This window comes from Rhopalosiphum padi, chromosome 1, assembly GCF_020882245.1.
Source record: "Rhopalosiphum padi isolate XX-2018 chromosome 1, ASM2088224v1, whole genome shotgun sequence".
In the NCBI taxonomy this organism is placed as follows: domain Eukaryota; kingdom Metazoa; phylum Arthropoda; class Insecta; order Hemiptera; family Aphididae; genus Rhopalosiphum; species Rhopalosiphum padi.
Window position 1 is genome coordinate 88,560,740 of NC_083597.1, and position 18,591 is coordinate 88,579,330.

Here is an 18,591-nt window from a genome sequence, read left to right on the forward strand (position 1 = left end):
CGTTTAAATCATCCCACTTATGACAACTCGGGGTAAGGATAAAATCCCTGACGATCCACCTTTTCGTCTAAAACGTCAATGTAAATACAAAAGTGGCCAAATCAGCGTTTAATCACTAAATCTCTCTCTGACTCGCTTATTCAAGTCCCTTGTTTGGGCCAACAATCGGGGCGGCTACTTACACGTCCGGGAACTACTGCGATTTTGCCACGTATTTATATTATACGCCATCTGTTACATAACTCATGTAAAATTGTGTCTTACCACTCATACTTAGTATATTGGCAGACGAATTCTAGACTATTGGCTATACCGCACGTACTGTCCGCATACGTACTTAGATACCGCCAACAAAAATCAATTTTCTCTATCCGCATTACACTATAATAGACCAAAGCACATTTTATAGTAAAACATTGCGATTTATAATAACAAAGATGGATTAACTTTATTGGCGAGACAGCACGTGACGAATAAAATGCGCCATTTAATCATAATAACTGTATACTATCAGATTTCTTTATAAATACATCACTAATTATTGAATAATATAGTTTATGATTTAAAGCATTTTCACAACCCATAGTATGTTCTAATGTTTTTTTGTTTTTTTTTTTTACTATGAGCAAAATCTGAATTGAATATATACAGTTAAATAGACAGTATATAATATAGTTTTGATATTCGATCCAATACTATAGTTAATTTCAAATTAAAGTTGTTGTATAATTTAGCACACATATTATAACGAATTATGTAATTTTTGCGTTAATAACAACCATAAATAATATATTTCTATCCACAGTAAGACAATCAATAATTGTAACACATTTAATTTATTTTTAATTTTTTCATAATATTAATAAATTATATTATTAAGCCTAACTTATATACTTTCTACAGTTGTTCCAATTTATTGTATAAATCACCTTAGTATGTTCAAAGTGTTTAAGTTACAAAAACGACAGAAATTCCATCGTTTTATGTCATTCGAAAAATTAATTCGCAACATCACTTGGTACATCAGATGTAATAATAATAATAACAGTAATAATAATACAAAAACAAATTGTCTATGACATTCTATATCACAAATGTAATTATGTTGCTTACGTCAATCACTTTTATGTTTGATTTTTATTTTTTCGCTTTATTGTTCCTTATTGTACACTATATTGCAAGAGGCATTTCAAAGTAAATTGACAGGTGATGAAACATCAGAAAATGACTCAAACAAGTACTCAGTGAAAATCAACTCATTTGAGCTACAAATAAAGAAACGACAATTTTTTATAAGACTATCACATTATATCTTTCAAAACTTTCCGTACCAAGTAAAAAAAAAAACATCGTTCAAGACCTAAAGCAGAGAGCTTTGAGTTCAAATAAAAATGTAAAAAAACTAAAACAATCGCCAGTACATTATACGTCTTGTTGTAATGAGCATGCAAGATGACCTAATTATTCAAAGAATGTGAATATTACAATAAATATTCGTGGTAATTTAAAACATAATATAGATAAATACTATACCTGTAGTTGCAAAAGTATTTTTTCGGAAGTAGTCGGTTAGTGTACACATAACCGTGTTGTAACGTTTTAAAACATACGACTTTTAGCCGCAGTTTTGGGTATCACCACAAATTTAAACAGAGAAGAAAATAAACAAAAGGTTTAAAAAAGGTGTAATTTGTAAGAGGACCCTATTTACATGTGACGTCGTCGAAAAAATATGTGTTTTTTTTTTAACGGTCGCAGTTAAATTTGAGAAAAACACGAGGATAATAATTGTTTGAAGAAAAAAACCGTCACGGTAAAAATATAAATAATATTGTACTGTTGAAGTTTTATTTATCTCTGTGTTTAAGTCAGTACCGACTCTTAATTCCGCGAGTCCGCCGTCCGTGACAAGTTTTGTTTCGAGAGATCATCAACAAAAAAAGTGCACAAGACGAATTGTATTTAATAAAACTAGAGAATTCACACGGCTCTAATAAAATAATTTTTAAATCGTGGTTTTTTTTTTTTAATTATTTAGAAAAAATGATTTGTTTAAATAATTATTTAGACGACAAAATACATATACCGAACAATAAGATATTTTAATAACAGATATTATTATTACAACAAATCGCTCGTATTAGCGCAACGTTCGTAATCTTTCAAGTGAATAGGCTCGAAAATATAGTATTATTGTGATGCTCAAACATGACAACGCTCCCGACGATTGTTATATTATGTATTATTATCATCGTGTATAAGTGCGTTGTATTAAACTGTACAGTTATATTATAGGCCGTTCGATCGTGGAATCGCTGTTGTTCGCTTGGACTTTTAAAGTTCAAGTGTTTTTAAGGGTAAACGATTTTTCATTGTCTAGATTTGTATTTACTATTTTGGCGAAACGTCGGTGGTGGATATTTACAGATTGCATTTAAGGTTTATTCATTCAGAAGTTATTGCGCAACGACGAATCCGAATTTCTTCATAAGTCGCTCCGCTCACAAACTTAGCGGAATTTCATCATTTGACATCGCTTTACTTAAAGCAAGAACTGCGAAACAATGAGATTCAAATGTATTTCAATAAACACTAGAATACCTCAACACGACAAATCTCTTTTCAGATATTTTTCTAATCGAGTTTTTCCTATAATATTCTAATCTAATCAAAACATACTAGTTTGGATGTTTAATATGAGAATATATGTATTAAAAAAAAAAAAACACAATTTTATACAGGTTAATCGGACATTTATTGCCTAATAATCGACGTAAAACAAAATATAATATTAGTGTTAAATCGTTAATGGTTTTTTTTTTTCAAGAATTTAAACCGTAAATTGTTTTTCTTAATATTATTATATTACAATATCATTTTACATAATTGGACTCATATTTTATTTAAAATCATAATCATTTATGTTGATTATTGTATAATAATCATTTAATAAATAATTAATAAATTGAAAAATTATATAATATGCCTCACCTTAATCTGTAATAATACGTGTACCTATAAAAAATTATCTCTGTAATAATGTTTGTTATATAATGATTAACATAATTTTCTTTGAAAATTATGACGCTTAAAAATTAAAGAGATTCTAAAATTTTATCCATTATAACTCGCTCTATATTTAAATATTCAAATTCAAGATTGATAATTTTTTAAATATACCATATTTTTAATATATTTGTTATAATGTGAAATCGGTTTTAAACGATTTAGAATAAAATTATTAAGATTCTTGACAGCTAATAGTAGCCCATCGATTTTTTTTAAGTTTACTTCAGATTTGCTTAAACGATTATTTCTTTACACCTCACAAAAGGAACAGCGTTGTTTGTCAGCACTGACAGTCAATTAGAAAGGTTGATTTTAAAGTATATATTAAATAATACAACTGATACGAGTCACAGTTTAGTATAATTTAACTGTGTGTCCACTTTTTAAAAATGAATTCTTGATGTCCAAACTTGATAGAAATACTCAGTAGAAGAGCAGATAATTTATAGGGCTGTAGCTCTTAGTAAGCCTTGTCGTTATCTTGCTAAGCTTAACCTACTAGTTTAGTTAATAAATTATTCCATGTTTTTAACTTTTTATGCGAGGGAATGTAAGTGTGCTTTGAAAGTAAGGGTTCTTCCACGGTGATCACTATAAGTACTTTTAATTTTTATTATTTTTTATCTGTTCTTCTGAAAATAGTACATTGAGTTTCTCATTTGCTAGTGTATTTTTTAAATACATTATATTAGTTTAGTTTTTCTCAGTTTTAGTCTTAGATTGCGTTTTTCAAAATAATATCTGAGAATCTATAGGTTGTATCCTATATATATTGATTCAAAGTGAAAATGACAGTGGATGTTAACAATGTACAAATTATGGCTTCAAATATGATTGAAAAAATGTTCAAAACTTTTTAGGGAGACCTAAAATATTTTTTTTTGTTTTTCATATGTAAGGATATTTCAGTAGGCTAAAGTCAGGTTATATATCATTATTCAAATAGTACATGACGAAGAATAATTATCACACCTAATATAATATAACAATGTTAAGTTTCAATCATCAATATATATTGTGATTAGATTTGAATTGTAGTACGCTCATTTATATATTTTATTTGTATATTATATAAAACAAATTCCTTCAATTTTTATATTTTATCTTTAAGTTAAAATAAATTAGAAAAAAAGAAAAACACTTAAGTATTATGTTTAGTAGAAATTTACCAAAATTTCAATACGTCAAATCTTCTATGTAAAAAAACCTTTATCAGAGACTAAATTTCTGCGTACATTTTTAGTACAAATTATATAATATTATATGTATATACAAATAACCCAATTACGAAGGTAATAATAAAAAAAAATAGTTATGTATCAGATTTACATGATTGACACTCGATATTCATTAGAACTACAATTTCATTTTTTTATTTTTTATTTCTATCACTGTTAAAGTTAGTTTTTAATAAAATGTTCAGATATAGTACGTCTGATCGATTTTTTCAAAAGGGTTTGATTGTTTTTTTTTTTAATTATAGAATTTAATGATTTAACAACGAAGTAACTGTAGTATGTATTACAATAATTTTGGGTTAAAATTTATCAAATAATTGAAAATAGTATAAAAATGTTTTTATTTTTTTTTTTTAAATAAGGTCGTCCATGTTCACGGTTTTTAAGAAAATAAAATAATATTTGTACAGAATCGTCTTCGTCGAGTGATATTCCACCATTGTAACGTCAAGTGAAGAATGATGTAGCTGTAGTGAGCGTATTTACGACGGTGCATTATTATATGTTTGGTGGTGAAGGATTGATAACATTGAGAGCAGATGGACTTATCTTTATTTTTTTTTTTTTTTCATTTAATGTTTATATTATATTATGCATGAGGTTTGAATATCCGAGTGCCACAATTATTCACGTATATTATCTGTTGTTTCAAGGGACTCTATGCGTAGCCTAAAACAGAGTTTTTTACAGCCGAATTTTGTAAAAAAAAAAAAAGAAAAAAAATTAATGGACGTTGCTCGTTAAATTATTACTGTTTATCAATCACCCGCGACCGCACAACCAGAAAAAGTCCCGAGTCAGACTATATAACTGAACGTCACACGAATTAATCAGCCCTATTGAACTGCCGTCGTTTACGTACACCGAACAACTACCATCGACATATTATTGTGCTTTGGTCCAATAATACCCATTACGTATAAGTGAGGACTAACGAAAATAGTCATCGAATTATGACAAAAATATTATTTAATATCAAAACTGTGCAAAAATAAAAATAAATAGTGTTCACCGTGAAATTCGTGAAAACTATTACATACCCACCTACTTCAAATGCAAATATAAATATTTTTTTTTTTTTACTTTTCTCCGTGTAACCTTACATATATATATATTATCATTATATTATTATGCACGTGTGAGTGTGATCTCTTTTACATCCGGCAACGTTTAGAATATTTAATGAACTACGGATGTTTTATTTTTGCCATTCCTCCCCCCCCCCATAACACTTCATTTAGATAAAGGTATTTCTATGGGTTGATAGTGCCTACTGCTTCGGGACGGCGAACGCGGCAGTGCGCACGGAAACGCAATTTAAGTGGATAATGGATATTTATGGCCAGAGTTTCGGTGGTTATACGTATATATTATTCATTGGAGGAACGATTGGCGGGTTACCGCCAACGCCAACACCGCGGTGTTCCTAAACCTATCTTTTTTTATATATATATATATATATAAACTCGTTTAACGAGCTGCGTTCAAAAGTAGTTTTCGACAGTTTTGATTTTTTAAATCAATAACGGTCTTGTGACTAAATATTATGCTCAAGAATAAAATTATTGGTTCGATAATTCCAAAATTTAAGTGCACTTAAAAATAAAACAGTAATACTACATCACTGGTTTTCATTGAAAATTATTTTCAAAAACTACACAGAGAATTCAAAGAACTGACATCTGCAATACTAAAACCAACTGCCATCATATTCTAATATATTTCACTTGTTATACTCTGAAAATAATAAATATACAAGACAAAATTCTAATATAAATAGAAAGTATTATTCATAAATTATTGTGTGTGTGTGTGTGTGTTAACAAAAAAGTATTCAATTCTATTATTAACACTCTATTAAACTTAATATTTCGCTTTTTTTTTTTTTTTTGTAAATTTTGTCGATGATACTTAGTTGAAATATAACTTATATTTTTTAAGCGTAGGTGTAAAAAAAAATCTTTGAGTCTTGGAGACAGGCATATATTACATATACGTACTTTTTTATAAAGTGATTTATAATGCATATTGTTCAGTAAACTAATAAAAATAACACAAATTATGAATTCAGATGGTAAGTGTCACCCATAAGTGCTGAATATTGTATTTCATAGTTGTTAAATATTTTATAAAGAAGTTGCATGTTTTTTTATGTGTATATATATATAGGCTATTATGTTTCATATATTCAGCGCGCGGTGGTCTATTGAACATTCTTCAACGAGAACGTCAACTCGTTTATTTAAAAAGAAAAATCTATAGTGTAGCCTTTTGTGCAATTTTCTAGTACCTAAGTTTAACTATAATATTATACATTTATGACTTCCTGCACATCCATATAAATGTATTACCCATCTGGTACGTATAACGTAAAACAAATATATGTCTACTTCTTTGCAGATACGTACTAAGCCCATTGATTGAGTTGCATTTAATACTTATTTTAACAAATAATAACGTATCAAATATTCTGTAAATTAATAACGCTTTAGTTATTATAAAATATAAACTTTAATTTAAATCGTACTTTTTGGTAAAATCGTGAAGTAATAACAAATAATATGGTAAAATAATATTTTCGTTAAAGTTATGGTTAAAAATTTTAATATAATAAATGAACAGTGCTCTTTGGCTAACATTAAAACAATACAGTTTGGTTACAAAAGTTGTGGATATATTAAGATAATTTAAAAAATTCAACTAATGTTAATTTTTGGCTTTTGGAGTTTCAAAGGTCTCGTAATAATAATAACTTCCGTAGATCAGTGAAAAATTTACCTAACTTTTATAAAACGTATACTTTTTTCCTGCCTACTATAACTTTCTCAAATTATTTTAAAGTATTTTTAAAATGACTTGTAAATGGTATCAAAAACTTATTATTAGTTTCTAATAAGCGTCGAATAACTCCCTAGAGCTTTTTATAACTATATGATTGATTGAATTGGATTTTAAAGATACGTTATAATAATAATCGGAAGAACACTGTTCAAAGTTAGTTAGTTTAATAACATCAAACGGTTATTAAAATAATTTGCATAAAAATAGAATAAAATATCAGCGATTGAGAATTTAAAATCTCGAAATTCAATTATTTTATTGTATATGAAAATGTGAAACTTGTCATCTTTTCAGCAAAATTTCATAGTAAAGTAATTGTAATTATTGACAAAATATTTATATGCCATAGTTCTATTTGCAGTCATACCTGCCTTTATTATACATATTATTATATATTATATAAATAATAAAACAAGTATTATGTAACTTGATAAGGAAAAATACCCTTTGCCATAACAAATATCAATTTTTATATAAATTATAAATTTTCGGCTAAGTTCTATATTTAATTTAATTAAACTCTATTTTGATATATTTTTAACACTAAATCTATTTTACGGCCTTATTTGCTTTATTTTATCACTAACAAATTGACATACGAAATATGTTTCAATATTAAATCCGAAACTTTTATTATTTTACACAGAAACTATATAATTTATAAAAAAAAAATTAAAAATGTCAAATAAATACTTGCATTATGATGTACTTAATAAGTATACAAAATGAAAAATTATAATTTTATTAAAATAGTATATTACATTATTTTGAACGTACTCGCACACAGTATTGTCATGACCACGTGTCTGCAAACATATTACATTTGACAATATTAAATTACTTTTCATGATTTCTTAATTTGATATATTGTTTGGTGCTTAAAGATTTTCGGAAAATGGTTAAAAAAAAAACACTTGAATTGTCGCATGGTGGTTAATTTAAAAAATATATTAATTATATCTGACTCGACCGAGTTTAAACAAAAAAAAAAAAAAAAAACAGAAAAACAGAAAAAATTGATAATAATAGCACAGAGTTCGATGAATTGCGGATGATGTTAGTTCCCGAGTACATATAGTTGTACCAGAGCGCTTAGAGCGAATCGACAAAACGCAGTAAAACTAATACCTACCATTCCAGTCGTACAGCGTACATCATTAAAGGTTTATTATAACAATGTGGGCATAATGACGTATAGCAGTAGTACATAATATGCCATACGTTCCTGTTCAATAGTACGCACACACTCGCGTAATGCATGTAATATAATAATATGTAAACGTTCGAATTTCAGAAAAAAAAAAATACAGCGATTTCTACTTACGTGTACTACACGGGTTCACCTAAGCGTACGCGTTTACCAAGAACGTAGTCAAATCCTTTTTGTAACGAATGTTTCACGTTTTTTTTTTTTTTTTTATTGGCTTACAGTCGTGTGACTATGCGAAACCAAATGATTCGAGTACACAGTGCAGACAACAGTTTTCTGGGTAAACTAACAAAAACTTTCCGAAACATTATAATATGCTATGATGTTATAGGTACTGTATACAGTATTACAGATAAGAACAAAAATATAAACGATCGGATAAAAAAATGAATTTTCAAGCAAAAAATATAATATTAATATTCAATGCGATAATACAATATTATACTAACTATTTCTGTTAAAGTTTTTCGTATAAAAAAAAAATAATTAAACATTTCTTCTGTTACTATTTTCTCTCTACGTACTATGCATTTTGTCTTGTTGTAATATAAAACAATAACACACGAATAAAACGAGGTTATTTAATTGTTTTGTTAAAAATGAATGATGATGACCTATACATTAATACTAATTAATTGTGGACAATAATCTGTAGAACAATATTTTTCTCTATACACTTGTCAAATACCATCGATCATAAATAAATAAAATTATGAATATAACATAATTTTAAACTAATGATCTATAAAAACAAATAATAACATGTATCATAGAGCTGACTAATTTCAAGCATATTTAAAATATAAGAAACTACATATTTTTTGTGTACAGATATTTAATTAAAATATTTTAAAAGTTATATGTATTTCAGTATAAATATTATTTATTTTTACATTTTTTCACTAAAACTTTATTAAATATAACTCAGTTTGATAACATTTAATTTAAAATTTATTCATAAGCTATAAATATTTAATAAAATATAAACTGCAGCTATGTATAATATTATAGTCGTTTAAAGTATATTTCTAATAAATTTATTTTTATCGTGATTGCATTCGAATAAAATTAATTAAAAAGAAAAAAAGAAAACAGGAAGTTATTTTACAAGTAAATTTTGAATTTTTTTATCTTTGAGGATGTCACCAATATAGATCTACTATTTTAAATTTGTCAAATTAGAATTCATTGATAAATATTTTCTTAGATACGATAAATGGCTATGAAGTTTTCCTATTGTCAGACTTTATTTCTAAGAATTAATTTTATATTATATTATTAATATATATTTATTTATACATGTAACTATAATATATATTATAATTTATAATCCATGTATTTTTCTACTAGTCATATGGAGTAGATAAAATAATCCATCGATAGTTGGAATAATTTTTTTTCTAAAATCATTGCGTGTAGTAAATAATAGTTATTATAATTTTAGGTATCTACTACCTATAGGTATATCACACTTGATTATTGTTATATTTATAATTATTTTTGGTATAAAATTAATTTAAATATTTTGAAAATTTTAAAATATATAAAAATTATAATTTAAGTAAAAGTTAAATTCTTACAGTTGGTGTTTTTTGATTATAAATAAAATAAAACTGTTTAAGAGGATATCACTATTTTATATGCATCTGAGCTCATCTAAGTTTAAAATTCAAATGATCATACAAGACATAAAATAACTTTACGCTAAAAGTTTGCTTTAAATTTCTGTAAGGATAACTTCTGAAGAATTTTGCACTAAAATTTCAAACTTGATGTATTAAACATACTATAATTTTATTTACTTTTAACCACAAAATAATTTACTAATTACGTGTTTTAGATAAGTTTTGTAAATATTTTATATTTTAAATTTTAAATGGTTATAAAAGACACACGTAAAAAAAATTCTTTAGAAAATGAATGAATCTGTTATTCTGATTATTTTACTCATAATCTTAAATGTCCTAACAAAATAATTATAATAAATACAATAATACAGTTTTTAATATTTATACTAATTAAAGCACTTATTTTTATTCAGGCATATACTTTATTATATACTACCACATTATTATAGTTACCTATTTTTATTTTAAAATTGATACCGGCATACCACTTTATAAATTATAGTATCATTATTAAAATAATTATTATGTTTTAATTTTTTTTAATTTATGGTAATAGGTACTTATATGATATTATTATTATAAATAACTTTAATTTTGAACTATGTATACACAAACCTCACAAGAACTCTTTTTATTAAAATTATCAATTAAATTTAGTGGCTCTGATTGTTCCGTCAACATTTGCTCAATAACAGAAAATTATAATTCAACTACATTTCTGCGTAATGTATTTAATGTATTACTGTAATTGAATAACTTGAACATTTAAAATATTCAATTTATAACCATTGTACATTCAAATAGTATTTAGTATTAACATGATTCCATGCATTCCGTAAATTTAATGAAACACCTAACTTATACAAAATGATCCGATCTAAAAACCCCTATTCGTACTATTTAATTAAAATGATAATTTACTAAGACCTTTTTAAATTATAATTTTGTTGTAGTATCAAATATTATGTATTTTATTTTCTATTATACCTTCTAACATAGGATTGTAACGACTTTAATTTTTTTTTATTATTATTCATCGACAATGTATAACTATAATCAGCATTAGTTTAGGTATTAACTATTACTACACTTCACCTTTGATAATTAAGCAAGACAATTTTCTATTAATTAATTTGACTTGTCCGTAGCTTAGCTATTCTGTCCAGTAAATGGTTTTCCTAATAATTAGTGCCAACAGCAATAACCGTGTCCTGAAATGTCTCACAAAACTTAGTAAAAGTTAATGAACTAAAAAAAAAAAAATTGTTTACCCATTAAACTTGAAAATATCTGTACAGTTATTAAAAACAAGTCAGTAAACACGGTGAAATGAAAAAAAGTATTGAGTAAAGCCGAAACATGTTTTAGTATAAGTAGTATATATTAAGTTCAAATAGTTTTCTACTGATATCCTCGAGTTAATATGAATTTGTAATAATTAATCGTGCTAATTTGTTAACATAATTTATAGGAAACTACTGAATAAATGTATGCATTATTAATCAAAACGTAAATAATTAACACTTTGACAGTTAGTTAGGAATAGTTGATTAGGCCGTATTCCGATATCTGTGAATCGGAAACGATTAAACGCGAGACCGATATAAGACCACAAATATACATAATATTACGCTGTAGTGCATCACTCACCTTAATACCCACTACACAGATGTTCATCGTCACTTGAACTCAGATGGTTTTTTGTAAAACTAAAACAAAGCGCATCTAACATAGATTGATTACCTATTTTAACAGTGAATCGTAATTGTCTACATAAGTATTGAGGTTTTGAAAACATGTTTTACTTAATTTTATTCAATTTCAATATATATATTTTTTCAAAACTTATAGTTTTATTAGTATGTTTTGAACGTCAGTTAACATATTTTATATTTCGTGTTTAGTGAAAGATAATTTTTTGATAATTTGTATTTAAATAAAATTTAAAGCATTTCGAACAATTATTGAATTAGTTATAGGCATTTAAATTTGAAATGAGTGAGTACAGTGTGACACAGCCACGAAAGGCCCGCAGTGGTATATCCGGAAAAATGATGGTTTGGTGTGACACTTAAACTGTATGGAATCTAGATGTCACATACTAACTTACAGCTTTGCGGATTGTCAAATGTATCATATTATTAAAGTTTAAATTGAAGTGCATCCAAGCGCACGTAATACGTGTTTATAATGTTTATTATTGATAAATACGAATGTAATATTGCAGTATCTACTAAATTTGAAAACTCTATGTTATAAGTAATTACCCCAGTTATGTAGACTGTAGAGTCGTTGAAATTAATTCGAATTTTTATACTTTTTATATCAAATTTTAATGAATCTATATAATATGATATTATCCAAAACACACGACACATACATTATATTCTACGGATACAACAACATTTTTAATAAAACCAACCGTTTCTTATAAACTATATGACGTCGTGCAAAAATAGTATATTCGTATGTCACTATGATTTTTACTAATATTTATCTCGGGAATTACTTTTCGACGAAAAACTATTCGTAATAATATTATATTGAAATGTATTATAATATTAAATTAAATCGTCCATAGAAATATTTACAAGAAGCGCATAAAATTTCAATTATTTTTTTATTGTGTGGAGGTTTTATCAACAACGGTTTATTAACATTTTGTAGTCTTGCTGTTGCAATTTCATATAGGTAGCACACACAAAAAAAAACCATTTTATCAATTACACGTGGTATTTGTGAGATCAATATACGCGTTTAACGCGTTGAGTGTCACTGTGCTTATGATGTACATATATATAATACGTTTTTGTGCTAAAACTGATCCGCGATGACGACGGTCGATTATGTTTCGAGATCGGTTAGATCGGTAACGTTACCTACACACTATTCAAGTGCGATAGATGTGGCAATAAAGAAAAAAAGGCTGGAATTGACTACAGGAGGCAGGATCGAACCAAACACAGTAGTGGAAAGGATGTTGCGAATTGGAAGGCGGTTAAGGTGTTCGTTGAAAAAATGTTGGTAACAAAGAAGAAGAAGAAGAAGAAAGGCAGGCCTAAAGAGCAGTAGAACTAACAGTAATTAACAATTAGTGAAGATTCATAATTTTGACTGAAGGTGAAATTGTAAAAATTGAAGGAATAAAACCATTCGATTTATGTTTAAAATAATTATAATATAGTATTTCGTTCTCTAATAAACGACACCGATAGGTTAGAGGGAATGACGACTCGAGAGAGTGGAGTATCTCTTTGACATAGTGTCGTAGTACCTCTCAAAAAACAAAAAAAAATTAACGTTACCTAACTTCGAAATGAACACTCTGTATTACCGAATAATTATGTCTTTTACTAATAATAATCGGCAGTAGTAATAATAATTGTGTGGTCGACAAATGGGTATCAAAATAAATACGTAATAAACGTTATATAAAAATGCATATATATAATAATACGATAGTCTACGAACATAAATACACATTTATTCAGGCGCCGATCCAAAATATATTTACGGAGGGGGTGGGGGGGGGTGATATAAACGGACACGGCCGAAACGCCATCGGCAAGACGATGTATTTTTTGTCGGCTGCCGAAAAGAGATATCCTAGAAAATGCACCAGTCTACAAACCTAACCTAACCTAACCTAACCCCCCCCCCCTTGGGACCACGCTTGTACTGCTAACCTTTATGTTATGCATTCGAGCAAAATACCATGTGCATTATTAAAATAAACTAATATTATTTTTGGTCAAAAAATTAATAACAACACACGAGAAATATAAAATTATTATAGTTATATTGTCGGCTGCACTAGCGCCGCCGCCGGGTTGTTGAAATCGCCGTCGCAATCGTTGTCTTTGGGAGAAATATAATTGTTACAAAATTCAAAATAAATACATACCAATGAAATCACGAGATCCTACCGAATAGAGCCACTGCACACACAATTTAAACTCTGTGCGTCTAAACCGATTAGACCCGCAAATATGCACATAACATTTTGTAGACTGACTGCGTGTCATTCAACTATCTTCATACTATTTACGGTATGATATATTATGATGACTGTTACGCGTAACGAATGTTTGACACTCGATCACTATTATAGTCACTACGAAAATCAGCACATAGGCACGGGGCGACCGCTTCATTGTGGAAAACGAGTTTAAGTCGTGGACGAGTCTCGAATTCAGAGTGTTCGGACTTGTCGTCGTTAATTAAAGTCGTTAGTTTGATTAAAACTTTCGAATAAATGCGAGTTCGAGGACGTGCGTGTATATGATTCGACCGTACCTATATATATATATAGTGATGGCGGGTTGTCGGGAGGGGAGAAATTTAAGAGTTTCCGACAGAGATTCAGTCGCGTTTCACGCTTGCATAATGTTTAAATTCGTAGGTATCCGAATCGTTTTGAAAAAAAAATGATTTTCCATACTACGTATTTTCAATGGGAACATACTTTCAGAAAATTAAAATGTACGTCGTTGAAGTACGCGCGGGCGTGGCACGTGTAACGCCGCTCAACTTATGCCGCATGACCTGAAAATTGTTCCCCGTCATATTCCCCATACTATTACCCGATACTAGTCAAGCAAAATAAAACTCAACTTAACTTTCTCCCAACGAAAACTTCACCGAAATCGTGTTACGGTTCAGTAAAATATGATATTGGAGGTGTCGTCATCAACGAATCGAATGCATATTTTAAAATATATCATGATGTGATTCGAACGTATAACGTATAGTTGATGTTGATAAAATGTTGATTATTTTTGATTGATAAGTGCACATTATTATGATTTAGTATGTTTAGTATATATTTTGCATATCATGACAGTTGAGTGATATCAGATTAAAAAATACACCTACCGGCTACCATGTAAATGTTATTTTAAATACTTATTATTTAAAAATCTATAAATATTTTTTAAAATATTTTATTTACTTGATTTCCAGCGAAAATTAAACAAAATTTTCATTTGAATACACATATTTTTAGTATTTTTATAGTTATAATTTTTTATTTTTTTTTCCTTTTTTGAAGACGACAAATATTTTTAATGTAATATTTTAAAGCAGAATACTTTAAGGAGTATTCTGCTACATAAAAATTGAAATTTGGACGAAAAGTTTATGAGTTATAAGTATTTATAAAGTATTGTTTAGAGAAGTGGTAAGGTACGGGACGTCGTAAAATGTTTGTCTACAACTCTGCTTACCTAAACTTTATATACGAGCACTTGTAAAGTTGTAACTTACTGCACGTCCAAATTCCAAATTTTGATTTATATGTATCGAAATACTCCTAAAAATTGTCTGCGATAGATCATGAAATTAAAAATGTAAATTGTAATTGAAAAAAGTAAAATTATTAAAAATTATAACGATAAAAATATTAAAAATATAATTTATTTCGACTAGAAATTATATAATTTTTTTTTTCAAAACGTTAATAGATTTTGAAATAATTGATATTGTTCGATACAAGAATCACTCAGTATATAATATGTGTCACGTGTATTTGCAAATTCAGTATAATACAGGATACAGATCTGCAAAAAATTTGAAACTATAACAATACTTTATATCCTTTTTTTAATCAACTCATATGTGTTTGTTGTTATTGTGTTATAGACGTGCAAAAGGATGGACCAGAGCCAGAGTTTTTGAATCCCATGGAAAATGTCACTGTCGCTTTGGGGCGGGAAGCGATTTTGGTGTGTTCCGTGAAAAACATCGGAGAACACAAAGTAAGTTTGGACAAAAACAAACAATCTTGTTGCTTATTAGTTACTATAATAGGTACTCACATAAAATATATATATATATGATGTTAAACAAACCATTAGAGAATTATAAACGATATAGTATTTATTTATTCACATAAAACAATAGATATATTATGTGAATAAGTTGATTATTCAATTTAGGTTTTTCTACCTGCTAATAATATATTTATAAGTCGTAGTCGATTATTATGGATATGAAATTGTGTCTACAGGAGTTTTAATTTTTTATGGTAATACACGCTTTTATGACGTAGAGACATGTGATAAGTATTACAAATAAGCCGACTAAAAAACACGCACAGAAAAACAAGTGACAACGTTAAATTTAATTATTATATACACTTTGAATGTACGCATCTTGCGGGTTTTGAATTTATTTTCACGTAAATAATAAAAACATAATATTATATCGTCTTCATTTAGTAAAATTAAAATTTTAAAACCGCAAGTACTACCGGTAGATGTTGTAGTTGTAGTAGATGTTTCATAAAATAATATTATTTTTATATAAAAATAACCCATGTCTCTATATTGTTATGCCAACGTTATAATAATATGTTTTTTTTTTTATCGACATAAAATTAACCATTTTTCAATAATGTAATTCGAAAATAGAACACAATAATGGGACAACTACAGTCGTTTTAACGACTATGATAATATATTATATTTATACATTTGTAAATTTCCATTTTTGCAATATTTATTTCCGTTGATATCGCTGGTTTTATTATCCGAATATATATATATAGATATGAAAACTGTTATTATAACTGTAATAATTATGATAAGACATGTATTCTAATAAAATATCACTTTTTAATTTAATATCAGTGGTTGTTGGACGTTTGGGAATTAAGGGTCATAAACTGTCCAATTCGTTATATAAAACCTTCTCATTTATCTTATTTTCTCTTTCCACATTTATTTCCCTAGAGTTGTTTTATATAATTAAATTCATACAGACTTGCAATGAAACTCTAAATAGAAAATTAATTATTTAATTATTTATATAAATACGTAAAATATAAAAAAAATATTTACTAAAAATCTATAAATATATTAATTTAATTGATTATTTTCCATATCGTAATCGTATATCAGATACATACATGATTATATTGGTAAAAACTTATAAAAATAAAACGAATAGTATTCTTATACATTTGTACATAAAATGTACGATCTTAATATTTGTTTATTTGGGAATAAATAAACTCAGTGTATTTTTTTATACTTATTCTAGTTTTTTTAGTGATTTTGAACTTTATGTTTACTTTCCTGGTAAAAGTTATAAATGTTATTTAATAGTTGACCACAAAAATTCGTTATCGGTATGAATTTGAATATAATTAACAGTTCACCAATAATATTGACGGATATACGATAGGTAATGTATATTAAACTTTACGTAAAATTTAATTACAATTTTTTTAATTAAATTATTATGTTATTTAAAATTGAATATTGATGTGATTTAATACTTTATAATAATTACTAAAAAAAATAATAATACTAATAATAAATAATATACACTATAATAAAAGTTACCTGGAAAACTGTGTAGTATTTTTAGTTTCTATGAGAAGCGATGAATGTATTGGTTTTATTAGTATCTACCTATATATGTAATGCAACCCTATTTTCATGGGTTGGTAATTATTTTATATTTACACCGTACGTCATGGTAGATTATAATGTTTTTATTATTTTACATCTGCAGTAAAAATATCGGGAAAAAAATGATTTTCGTGAAAGCTAATTATTAAGCATACGCTTTTTTTTATATAACAATTGTGGATCACCTGCAGTTTACCGTTTTAACAAATTCTTCAAGCAATGGTGGAGGGGTGTTAATTGTGGACTGACAGCGCCGCGAGGACGATTCAGATAATATTCGCGGCCCCCTACAGCAATATAGTGTCTTCGCCACCGTTTAACATCGAATTGGGGGTGGATGTGGTGCACGAAAAGGATAAGAAGGATCGTCGGGTGTTCGGAATGATATAACAATAATGCTCCGAGTGTCGCTCGTAATATTATACACACACAGTTGGTTGACTCTGCGAAGTTTCAAGACACGTGTTGATCGTTATTTTATTTGTTTATTTTATTATTTTTTTTTTATTGATAAACACATAATATTACAATTATGTCACCACCAGCCAGTCACATACCTTTAGGGACGGTTTTTTTTTCGCCGACCGCTCGTACTCGGAAAACCCTCTCTCCCGTCGACAAACGCGCTTCTAATAATAATACTTATAAAACGTCATATTTATTTGATCTTTTATCGCGTATTGCAGCGCCCGCGGGTAATCCGCCGGTCAACCGTCGTGCGAAACCGTTGTGTTTGTATTCCGTGCATTATTGTCACGCACACGACGTTTTTATGGTAAACAATAGAATTCGGTACCGGGTTATGGAATAATTAAAAAAAAATAATAATAATACATTAATATTATATACGCTTGTTTGAGCGTTTCTTGAGTTCGTTGAATATAAAAGACGGCGAGCTCAATGCCCGCACTCTTGCAGTGACGTTTAATTATAAATTTATGTTTTCCGTCCGTTTGAAGGCAATGTCACGGGAATGACTGATAATTTAGTAGGATTGTTTGGGTTCGTTTTGAATTAAACATCTCATGAAATTCTAGAAATAAATAATTATAAGCTGAGCAGTGATTTGTCAAAAATAAAATTGATAAAACTATTGCACGAGTATTTTATACTATACATAATATAATATACTTATTATATAACTTTTTTCTTCGTACTCGTTGTATATATATACACATTTTAAATATTCT

At 27.6% G+C, this 18,591-nt stretch overlaps 1 protein-coding gene across 2 annotated transcripts in view; it reads left to right on the forward strand.

The window, feature by feature from the left end:
- Positions 1-18,591, forward strand: part of LOC132917170 (lachesin-like) — a 189,756-nt gene that overhangs the window by 114,978 nt on the left and 56,187 nt on the right. For both annotated transcript variants that reach the window (XM_060977778.1, XM_060977779.1), the window contains one exon: positions 15,627-15,742. In XM_060977778.1, the coding sequence (XP_060833761.1) occupies positions 15,627-15,742 (116 nt within the window). The remainder of the gene's footprint in view (positions 1-15,626; positions 15,743-18,591) is intronic.